Consider the following 12,556-nt stretch of genomic DNA (forward strand, 5'->3'; position numbering starts at 1 on the left):
CTACATAGATTTTAAAGTTTAGAGCTTAAAACCAGCCAAGTCTACATAATAATTCTTCATGGTTTTTTTCCTTCTCCTGTAATATTCAGTATGAAACGGTATATATTCAAAACAGGTGTCTGGATAATACTAACTCATAAAGGTGTAAGATAATTCTGATGGTATTAGTTGAAGTTGAGATTATGTTTAATAAGTCTTAAAAAGAAAAAAAACCAACCTCTTTGTACTTGCAATCTAAAGCAAAACCCACATTATTCAAGGGAACGTCAGTGTCAGGATTTGACTGTTTTTGAAATGCCACTACACTGAGAAAAGCCTGACTGTTGCACCAACAAATTCAGGAGTCACAAGGTGTCGAAATGTATCACTACACTTGTAAAAAAGAAAACTTATTCTAATAATACAATTAAGGATAAAAGGTAATTGCCCTCCCCGCCACCATGATTTTAATTAATGTTTTGAAAAGCCATTTTAAAAAAAACAAACGCCACTAGGCCTTCATCTTCAATATTTTGTTTGTAAACCAGAGTAAATTTGTTAAGTACTAATTTGCTAAAGACACAGCTTTATGCAGTCTTTTTTTATTTCTAAACAGGTACCTTTCTATCTGTCTAGACTTGCAAGATGTGTCTATAGTTTCACTGGAGAGCTTTAATTGTGGATGACCTTTATCCTTAACTGCTATTTAAAGTCTATTCACTGGTGGAAGAAACTTCTGGAGCCTTACAACCTTCTCAAAGTGAGCAACCAAAACATCCACAGGCCTCAAAATTATTTTGAATTTGCTATGTGGAGATCGACTTGTTGTATAAAGCAATATTCTGATTATCACAGACACAATGGATATTCTTCTAAAACAATTTCTTTCCTGATTATCTACCCTTGTGCGACGCCTATAATCTGCTTTCCCTTAACGCGAGTTAGTTTCGAAAGCTGATGGACAACTTAACTTCATCTATTCTATTGCAATAGTACCACAGTCCAAATGATCTTCCAAGTTTGTAAAAACACATCGAGCCCTTACTCAGTCACCATTTGGAAGCAGAGCTTACTACACAAACAAATTCAAGCATTAAAGCAACACATTTTCCTTGAAGTGTCTCTCTATAGAGATGTCAATGTATTTAAACAAACTAATTTTTAGTAGCTTTTCAATACAGCTATGGAATTATACTTCAGTTTCCTGTAATACCTTCCTGTATCTCTTGAAATTTGTGTTGTCACACTGTAGTTTAGGCTATCCTCAGGATAAGAGGCTTAAACAATGATTTCATAGAAGGAAGACCTATCACTTTGACAAATCGCACACTTCCTCCAAACCACACACAGAAAGACGGCTGGAGAGAGTGGGCAGGAAGCTGAGGGGTTGAGAGGTGAGAGGATCAATATGCACTGCTCCCCTGGTACCTTTTGTGCACAGTATTGCTCAAGAGAAAGGTTAAGCATGGAATGATATTATTTCCCTTCTGGCAGATAGGGGTAGTTAATAAAATGGAGTGGGGATTGACTAGAGTCCAAACATGGCACAAAAGCAGCAATGTGATAAGGTTAATTACCAGACTTTCAGTGTATTAATTTACATATAAAGAAGTAAAACTTTGCCTCCTCCACAAAAACTATCAGGGAAGAACTCTACCAGAGGACTCCCAAAAGAGGCCCTTCCCTAGAGGTTTATCCTCTGTCATCTCAGTCAGAGAGAAGCTAGATCAATCTAGCAAGATCTTTACAGACTGGGAACAGGAACAGAACTGGAACAGAACAAAGTTTCAAGTACTCATACAAACAGCATGGAATTACTATAGAAATATAAATCTGTCTTATAGAAATGTTTGTTTTCTGACTTTATTAAGTAAATAAGTACCTCAAAAAAAGCTATATACTATCTATAATTTTTAGCTGCAAACTAAAGGGGGTGTTAGAAAATTAATTTTCTGATTTTCTTCTCATTAATGAGTAATTAATCAATTCTGAGAAAAGAAACCATCCTTCCTTAAAGCTACTATTTCTGATAAAATTCTCATAGTAAATTAGTCATTATGAGCTTAATTTGTACAGTTCTTGGTCTTACACCACTGCTAATCAACTTGTGCCTCAGGAATAAGTCAAATAAGTCAGTGTACAGGTTTTTGTTTCTTTCTTTTTTTTTACTGAATGAGCAAATCAATCACACATCAGTGTTGTAAATTTATGTGCAAAAGCATTGAAGTGCTTTACTACAAATTACAACGTAGAAACACGTTAACTAAACAATTAAATTCATACAATCAGATTTAGGAATATAACAACACAAAGAAGAAACAGAATTACAGTACATTTACAACACAAGACAAATACATGGAATTCATTAGAAAATATTGTAATAAATAATTCATGAATTATAGTGCAATTGATTTATGCATAAATATAACTAATTGCCTAAAAATCAGTTGTTAACAAAAATCTGTCAAAAATCAAGGCAGCCACAGAGTTTTACTAAATTACTGCGACAATGGAAATACTGCAATTAAAAAACAAATACAAGTATTTGTACTGTAAACAACTAAAAAAATCAGTCTCACTAAAGTTAATATACAATTTAATATAAAATTGTCATTAGCTACCAGAAATGGTTTAAACAGCTTTACTGAGCAGTAGTTCTAAAAACAGAGGCACTGTTTTTTAATATAAAATACTTGAGAAACATTCAAATAAGTAGAAAGCATGTAGGGCTTGCTTTCGCCTTCATTTAAAATTCTGCTGAAACAGGAATTTTCACAAATTGTCAATTACTAAGTAGTGACTGGTAACTGAATTTATAAAACAGTTCAAAATGTATAATTTAAATGACATTAATGAAATACATAGGGGTTGGGGAAGGAGAATTTACACATTTCCCTGCCTTTCCTTAGTTGTGTAATTAAAGGTTAGCCTAATAATTAGAAACAAATAATTCTGTTCTTTAAACACTTACAGGTTGAATATCATCTATAAACTATCAAAAAATATTTTAATTGCTATTTCTGACCAAAAAATAAATACAAGTACTAAAATGTTGAAAATTAATTATAATATTACATACAAAACTACTGAGTATTGTTAAGTCAATAGTAAAATGATCCCTGATTTTATGAATCCTGTTAAATTTTTGGTCAGGTCATCTTTTAAATGATATAAAAAGACTACTGTCACTTGCCTTCAATATAAAGTTCTGACTCAAACTTTTAACAGTGTCTGAGGAGTAGAAAACATCAGTATGGTACAAATATTAGGCAATGTATTCAAGCCCCAGATTTTTGCAAGTAAAACTGTATAAAGACAGACGTTGAAACTTTTAAGGTTTTTTCAGCTGCATTTTTCAGTGGGGATATACTCACAAATTAATCCTGGCCCTCACAAAATATGGCTTAATTCTTTTAAAATGAACGATGACCCTGACATCTGCTGTTCTGCAAACTCCTTATCAGGTACAGTTCTGCTTAAAATCATAGAATCACAGAATATGCTGAGTTGGAAGGGACCCACCAGGATCACTGGGTCCAACTCCTGGCCCTGCACAGGACACCCCAAGAATCACCATGTGCCTGAGAGATTCATTCTGTAATATGCAAGTAAACCTTAATGACTGAAGAAGATTCAGTATAGATCTGAGAGACCAAAGAACTGAGATACTGGTTGTGCAGTTTCAAAGGATTATTCTGTTCTAAAGAGGAAGTTGTCATTTTTTAGTAGTGTTAATAGATATGGGCTAGATTTTGCCATCAGTATTGCAGTATGCTCTCCACTGAATTTAATGGCAAGTTTATCTATAAATAAAATTACCTGATGTGGCCCATACATATCTAATGTCCCATTTAATTTCTATAGTTAACCCATACACATGCAAATTTAAGTGGGGGAAAAAAATGTGTGCATGTGCACCGCGTGTATAAAAGTTGGAGAAAGTATTTTTCTATGCCAAATTAGATACATACAGAAAAAAATACATGTTGAGAAGAAAAGGGCATTGATGTTCAGTAGTGAATGTATGAAGCAAGCCCCCATTCATATGTAGACATATACTTTTGATATTACATAAAAAAATTAAGTGTGATAAAAAGTCCAATGTGGATACTTTGAAATTCATGTAAAAACTGCAATATGAAGGTAATTGGTCTCCCTTAAATTCTGTTAAAAGTTACGTGTTTAAAATCAACTGCCTAACTTCTAACTACCAAATTTATAAAGAATTTATATTATTGAAAGTTCAAAACAGCTTCACTGTTTCATATTTGTATTTCTATCAAGACCCTGAACTGCAAATTTGGTTATTAGCAAGATGATAATGTAACTTGGTATTCATTTTGATAAACTGAAAATGTTTTGAAATGTCACAGCAGCAAATACATTACAGTTACAGTGAGGTTTTTCAATAGGAGTGTGACACAATCCTTAAATAAATTTTAAGTAGTCATAACATCAACTAACCAGCACATTTAAACAAAAAAACAAACAAACCCAAACCATTCTCAAGCTCATTCTGTGCACATTATGAACATGCTCTGTTGCATTCCAACTTTCTTTTTAAACCTTACAAGTTACCTTAATTGTTAAACTAAAAAGGAAAATTATGTTAAAGTTTAAATTATTTTATGCTCTTAGTATTCCATCTTATTTCATATTTAATAATTCTATAACTACAGTAATTTCTCAGATTTCATAAGTGTACACTTTGTAAACACCAATTTCTTTCTAAACCAACAACAAAATTTTCTTAAAATGATAAAAAAATGCAGTTTATGCCTGCTAAACACACATTTTTGTAATGAAATGCTTTTCTTACTTGTATTGGATATTTAAATAATGAACTTTTTTTCTTTCACAGAATGTACTATAACCTACTAATACTTCACAAATCCACTTCCTTTTAAGGAACTAGCTTTTTTTTTTTTTTTTAATCCCTTGCTGTGTATAATCTGAGTTACTTACAATTTATTGCAAGTATTCTGTGAACTATAGAAATCTGCTAACCCTTGGTTGTGTACTTCCATAATAAGATGGATAATTGAATGGGTAAAGTGGTTCTTCACCAATTAAAAATTATGCTTCACATGACAAATACTTGTTTTCCCAAAACATCTTTATGCTAGTGACTACTAAATAAAACCTGAATCTTTTCACCTATTTATACAAGGATTATATTAAATACACACTATCAGAATTAAGTGAGCAACTCTGTAATTCTGTCCACAGTGAAAACCCTGAATAAAACTATTTTTCAAAAGGCATGTATGTGGTTTTTGAACTGTATAATTTCATGTCTTCTGTCAGAGTGAGCATATGTATTTCTCACATAGTGTGTGTATACAGACATACATACACACACACAAAACAATTCTCTAACAATTATTCTACACAGGCTTGCTACTATTTTTGCAGCTGCCAGTCCCTGAATCTGTCATATTAAATAAGCCAGTATCTGGTAATCGGAGTTTCTTCTTCGGTGGAGTCTTCAATGTTCCAGATCTTTCTTTTACTTTATATTCTAAAGTGCTGTGAGGTACCCCATAAATTCCTTGTGCTTTGGAAACACTCATTTTCCCACTCATTACCATTGCAATTGCTTCTTCCATTATTTCGTGGTCATACTGCCGATAGCGGCCACGTTTTTTCCTTGGTTGCTTATTATCTTTACGATCCAAACTATCTTCTGTATTTTCTGAGGTTCCATCTACTGTCCCATTCTTAGCATTAAGACACAAAGGAGAGAGGTCCCCATGCAGAAAGTAGGAGTCAACACTTGAGTGAGTTACAGGTCCAGAACATTCAATTTTGTTCTGTTTAGGGAGGATATTTTTCAATTTTTGAAGAGCTGATCCTTCTAAGACTGAGGACGTTTTAGAAACGTGGTACATAACATCCAGAAGACCAGCAGTATCAGACTGTGGTTTGGACACAGAACTTATTCTTAGCTGAGGAATTTTTAATTGTACAGTAGGACTTGAAGTTTCATACTGTAGATTTTCACTTTTTTCTTTAAACTGAGTGACCATTCTCTGTAGAGTTAACTGGTGGAGGTAACTGGAAGCTGTTGGGAATTTTAATTCTGAGGTTTCAAGTAGACTGAGTTTACTTTTTTCTGTGCGCTCTGCTTGAGCTCTTGCCCACAAGGCTACTTTTTGTAGGACTGCACAAGTTTCTTTACTGTCTTTAAATGAATAACTATCATTGAAATCTCGAGTTTTATTTTTAAAAGGTGCAGGCTTTCCTGCTGGTAAGGCTTCTAAGTGGAGAAGTAAAGTTTTTTGAGGTATGCCATAAAGTATGCCTGCTTTATTTATGTCCAGTGCTCCAGACTGAATGTCTTTCAAAGCTTTTGAGAGCAAACCATCTGCAAACTCAGCACTTCTTTCCACATAGTCCTCTCTGTTTCTGTGTAGTCCCCTGGATGGATGGAATGAAACGATGGTAAACTGATGTATGAGAGACTCTCACACAGCTATGGAAGGGAAGGGTCCACTCCTTTATTATACTCCTTGCTTCGGTAACATCACTGCTTCTGATACTTTTTAGCCTTTGAGATGTGGTAGTTAAATGATTATCCTAGCAAAATGTTACAGTTCTGGTAGGACAGTGTGTCAAAAATCATACCGTGGCTTCTACAGCAGCCCTTCCAAGAACTTTATATCCTAGCTCAGTATTTGGTAATAGTCTCATGTGCTTGCTATATTCCCTTGTTCACATGCTTGCAGAGCAACACTGTTATAATTTTAATTATACAATTAACGTTCCATTAAATACCCAAATCCTGAAGGAGTTTTTGTTAGTAGAAACGTGACGTTACCGCTAAACAAGTAATAAAAGAGTCAACCCCCTTATAGAAAAATTTGCAGCAATAAGTACATAACTACACACAAACATCCCAGACTTACACAAAACTAGGCTTTCTACAACAAGAAGATAAAGTGCTGTAGTTAACAATCAAGTCCATTTTTCACAAAATAAGACACAATTTTAAAAACTTCTACTCACTATTTACAGCTCACTAATTACAAAGCCGTTCATTTTCAAACTTTTTCATATCAGCAAATTAATAAAATGCACTTTTGTATCATTCAATAAATGCTGCTACTGTAGTCCTATTTGTAATAAGTTATTTGTAAGACGTACAGGTGACAAAAAGGGTCCTGCTATGGCTAGTGGATGGGAGGATGCCAAGATCATAAAATCCAACAAAACAATGCAATTCACTAATTCTGTGGTAGCTTTCAGCAGATGCAATAACATTTTCCTTGCTGAATAAAGAAATTTAACCATTTGCCACCACACACCATAGTCAGAACCATGATGCAAGTATAAGTATGATGATTAAGAGCTCTCTCTCACACGCTTGCTCTCTCTCTGTTAAGGAATATTATAGATAATAGTAATTTAACTTGTTCATGTTAGTTGAAGAAGATTTTACATCTAATTATTAACATGGTCATTTTTGTCCAAAATTGAAGTTTCCTAAATAAATTCTAAAAGAATTATTTGCATTTTCTTCTACTAGTCTCTTACTTTTAATGTGTTATGTAATCAATTTTCATGTAATTTTTAGTAACATGAACTAAAGTTTGGTGATTGTTCTGATAACTTTTCTTTAAACAGAAAAAAAAAGGAAAAAGACAAATGAAACATATGATATATACATAGACACACACTTATGAGTGACAAAAATTCTTTTGAAAGCAAAATAGGAACCACATGTGTGTGCCAGTATATACAGGTATGTTATGAACATAAAACCTGGCCAGAGAAGAGAAGAGAAACCTGGATTGCCTTTTTGATAAGCCAAAGAGTCCTAAACGTTGCTTACCCAGACACTGAGTTTTCAGAACACAATGGATCATATTTTGGTTCTTCCAACCTTGCGCTTTTCTTTGTAGAGAGATCTAGCACTCCATCCCCTGCAAAGAACGAGTAGTGATGATAACAGTGGTTTTAAGGAAGATCTCAGAGATTTTGTCAGCAAATGGTTTTTCACCTATGGCACAATTTTCAAATAGCTACTTTATCTTGTAAAATTTCTGACACCTTATTCCATTAACAGTATCAGCCATCAGCAAATTATTTTGTATATTTGATTTGTAACCAAACTTTTTTAAAATTGAGGGGGAAAAAAAAAAGTAAGCCATTCAGAAATAATAAAATTTAAAAGAACCCGTATTAAACAAACATGACTGCTTTCCTAAAAATCACATATGTATCTATATTGCACTGTTTACTTTCAAGGCAACCAAAAGACTGCACTTGATATTATTATTATAATATAATAATAATAATAAATAAAATAATGTATAATTATTATTCATATTTACATACTGTAAACATCTGACGCTGAAGTTGAACTTGACATAACTAAATCCTAGGCTTACAGGATAATGCAAGTTAATAAGAATCTCAGGAGGCCTCCAGACCAACCTCCTGCTCAGAGCAGGGTCAGCAATGACACCAGACCAGGTTACTGGATGAGCAGGTACCAGTAACTGGGTAACTTCCCAGTAACCAGTAACTTCCCTGTAACTGGGAAAAGAGCTTGAGCCCAATATAGAGTTCAAACACTTAACTATAGGTATTTCTCCAGCTGCCTCCACATACATGCAATAATGAAATTAGAAAAATGAAAGACCTAAACTGGGGTGGAAGTCCACTCTGTTAAATCACTGGTAAACACTAAATTCAAGATTTATACTTGGCTGTTAAAGTCTATGAGTATTGAAACAGAACAAGACACTTTTTAAAAATTAGTATTTAAAAACATTAGCAGTGGAAATACTCCTTTTAAAATTTTTTTCTTAAAAAAAAAAAAAAGACATTTAAATTTTAATTAAATACCCTAAATATAATTAATTTCATACCTTTCTTCCTTGGTTTTCTGTTTCAAACTTGGGCTGTTTTGTATGCCTGAGCTCTGCGAATTCAATTTTGAGTTTCAACATGTAGCTCAACATTCAACTCTATAATTACCCTTATACTACCCCTTATTGCATTTACAGTGTAATTTTCATGTTACTGCCTATTATTTCTAAAACATCAATCAATTGCATATATTTTCCCACAGCCTCAGATGCAGACAATGAAGCACTGGTTGAAGGATCCAAATGCCAATAGTCAAATAAGAAAATTGTTTTGGTAGCCCTCCTTTATACCAATAATGCAAAGAAATAGAGTTCTGTGTAATAATCAAATCCAGATATTTGTTTTGGACTGCTTTTTGACTGTTCTTCCACAACTATTTTGTACTATTTGAAGGAGGTTAAAGAGAGAAAAAGTAACATCGTAACTCAGCATTAGGGGACAAATATATCTATATGCCACTTGTCAAAAAAGTGGCTCCTTTTCACTGAATACATTCCTTTTAAAGTCTTTCTTACGAAAGTTAAAAGAAGGAGTAATGCTAATCAACCTTCCTGATGCATTGATATTACAGAAGAAAAAGCCAATCAAAAACACTACAGAAACATTCCACATGTACTTTTTGGCCTACTCAGGAATACCCAAGCTCAACCCAAAGCCCCCGAGTTCTGTGCAATAGACATTTCATCTGTTGCGTTCTGTCAGTCAGACAAAGTACATCTCCCTTTCTTAAGTGCTTTTGTGTCCCTTTCACAACTGTTTCTCTATCTTCAGTCGATACTCTTAGGCATTATGACAAAAATTTTAGAAGGCATCACTGGAGAAAAAACTACTTCAAAGCTGACAACTTATCAAGCAATAAAGAGCTAATTGTCTCTCCAACAATTAAAAAAAAAAAAGAAAAAAAAAGACAAAGCTAGCTGGATTTTTAGGAAAAGAAAAAGCCCCAACACACAAGCAAAATCCAAATGTAAGATTCCATAATGAAAATAATTTTCATTCCCAGCCTTTCAGAATTGGCTTTGACAACACAAGGCTAGTAATCAGTCGAAAAATGACTAAAAAAGACCACAGTAACGAAAATTCAGGTTCCTGAAACAAAAAAATAGATACATTTTGGGCCTCTCAAGGGTAAGCGGCACTGAAGTAATTTGAGGTTCAAGACAGTTGGTTCTCCCAACACAGCAAACGCAAATTCATTAAGTACATGACACCTCCCTGAAGACAATGCTTTATGGGAAGGTGATACTCAGTAAAAAGAATCATGCAAGCAATTTGATATGCATAAAAAATACCAGATAAAGTCACTGCACTACAGACTTTTATTTAGGAATTTCACTTGAATTAAAAAAAAAAAAAAAAGCAAACCAACCAACCAAAAAAAAAAAACCAAACCAAACAAAAACAAAACAAAACAAACCCCTAACCCTCACAAAAATCCACCTCGAACTGATAGGAAAATGAGAGTATTTGCTGTAAAGCTCTAAGACATAGTGAAACCCTACCTTATGAAATGAATGTATGTATATATACACAGTACAGTCGAGATGTTCACTTTGGTACATTAGGTACAGGACCAAAAACTTCGCAAAGAAGCATCCTACAGGTGGACTATGAATCCTGGAAGCTCGCTACTTGCAAGGTAGAAGTAGTCTTCTCTAAGCTGAGCCAGAACTTTCTATTATTTCTTACAAATCAGCCAAAACAGGTATTACAGCAAGAATTCCGGACAGGAACTGAATTACATCAGGAACAGAAAAAACACTCTGTAAGGTGGTTTTAATAAAAGATATGAAATTACTTCCACTCTTCAGGTGAAGCCATGACTACTAAGAAGTGCATCTTCATAAACAATAGTATATAACACTGGATAATATAGAAAAACATATTAGATGTTTTTCAGGGTTGCTACTCATTGTCTTCTAATGCAGCTATTTCTATGCAAATTAAATTATTCTGATCTTCAAAGAAATGGCTGAACCTCTGGCCTTTGCTTCTCAGTACAAGATTATCAGGTGCAGCAGTACCAAGACTAAACTAAGTGTGATCAAAGTTCATCTTCAAAATAATCAGGACCACAATCACTTGAAACTCCTCCAGACTAATGATGTTATGGAAACAGGAAGGGGAAGAGAAAGAAGCAGAGACCAGGTCAGCCTTGAATTCCTACAATTGGTATTTCTACACTGATTTCTAAACTTCTGAGTTTTTTCTGGGTTTCAGGAAACCTCTCATTAGCTATTATGAACCATCTTACTAGATCAGATAACCTACTCTACTCAGTCCTCAGCCTCCAGGCAGGGGAAGCCCTCCACTCCTAGTGTGGAAGAGCACATTAGCCTGGCTGCTACCTGCAGCTCTTTGCTCTCCTAGTACCTGCTATCATTGGCTTAGGGATCTCAGAGATTTATCCCTGCCTACTCTAGCCTTAGTTTCTGGCCTTGGTTTTGTTAGCTCTGAACTTGTCTAAGGTCCTTTGTGAACCCAGTGACCCATGACCTCCCATCACAGCAGTTCCAGATGTTTAAAAACTGTTGAACAAAACCTGCCCATTACCTGTTTCTTCCTCTGAGAATTTTCAGCAAGCCCTACCAACTTCTAATATAGTGAGATTTAGTAAATAACTCCCCCTTTACCTTATCCATCCACAGGATAAGGGGTTTTGTAGCAAGAAAACAACAGTCTTGTCTTCAGTACTTTTCTGGACGGTGACCTGCCTTTTGCTATTTTCTGTGCTGCTGAACACAGAAACAGTTTTCAGGAAACTGTCGGTAAGAACATCAAAGCCTTTTATTAATTCTTAACTACCACTTTGAGTAGCCCCTTTCGACTTGAAGTGCTATTTTTTAACATGAAAAAATGCCAGATGAAAAGTATATGGCCATATATTGGGCGATCATGGCACAGTCCTGGCAGTATGTGTGAGGACTGGCCAGGGACTGCCCTGTGCTGGACACAGATGGCTGGCTCCCACAGCCCCACTGCAGGACACAGCCACTTGGGTAGAAACTCTGGAAAACTGTATTTAAGAGAGGGGAAAAAGTGCCAGATGGACAGAGAAAATGGGAACAAAAAGAATGAGAAAATGGCAGAGGTAAGCCCAATGGCAGAGAGAAACCATTAGGTACAGACTGTGGACAGCTCACACCCAATTCCCTTGCACTACAGGGGTGGTGGTGGTGGTCACCAGGGAACCTGGAGTGAATCTGAGCCTGGGAAAGGAGGGAAGAAAGGCAGGGTTTTAATGAGTCTTTTTGTTTTCACTACCTGAATTAATAATGAAATATTTATATTAATAAGCAATAATTTGCATTATTTGTTCCAAGCAAAGTCTGTTCAGCCCATGATGGCAAGTGGTGGTACGCAACAACCATGGCCTTACCTCAACTCATAAGCTCTCCTTTCTGTTCTTCTCATTTTCTCCCCTGTGCCATCATGAGAGAAGTAAGCAAGCAAGCATCTGACAAGGGGCCTGGCTGTGACCCACCATGGCAGCCAGGGAAGAAAAACACCTACTCCCCTCAAAAATGTAGCTTTTTAGGGTGACTTTCTCATTCAAAAGTATTAAACTGTTTCTTGAACATATTTACAGCTCATATAATTTACCTTTGAGAACATAGCATGCATATCTTCAAAATGCATAGTATTTTCACCAATACATGTAGTAAAAACAGGATCTTAAGGAAAAGAAGTTTATTTTCAG

The 12,556-nt window shown here is 34.9% G+C and overlaps 1 protein-coding gene across 7 annotated transcripts in view; it reads right to left on the reverse strand.

Moving 5' to 3' along the window:
- The window catches only part of LCORL (ligand dependent nuclear receptor corepressor like), an 83,273-nt gene that overhangs the window by 23,876 nt on the left and 46,841 nt on the right, over positions 1 to 12,556 (reverse strand). For 3 of the 7 annotated variants that reach the window (XM_048305396.1, XM_048305392.1, XM_048305393.1), the window contains exon 6: positions 7,814 to 7,904. The exons of 1 other annotated variant lie outside the window; for it this stretch is intronic. In XM_048305396.1, the coding sequence (XP_048161353.1) occupies positions 7,814 to 7,904 (91 nt within the window). Of the gene's footprint in view, positions 1 to 2,121; positions 6,400 to 7,813; positions 7,905 to 12,556 lie in introns of those variants that run through there. 3 more of the 7 variants (XM_048305395.1, XM_048305394.1, XM_048305399.1) reach the window with 3 other exon arrangements.

Source organism: Corvus hawaiiensis, chromosome 5, assembly GCF_020740725.1.
Source record: "Corvus hawaiiensis isolate bCorHaw1 chromosome 5, bCorHaw1.pri.cur, whole genome shotgun sequence".
Lineage (NCBI taxonomy): Eukaryota > Metazoa > Chordata > Aves > Passeriformes > Corvidae > Corvus > Corvus hawaiiensis.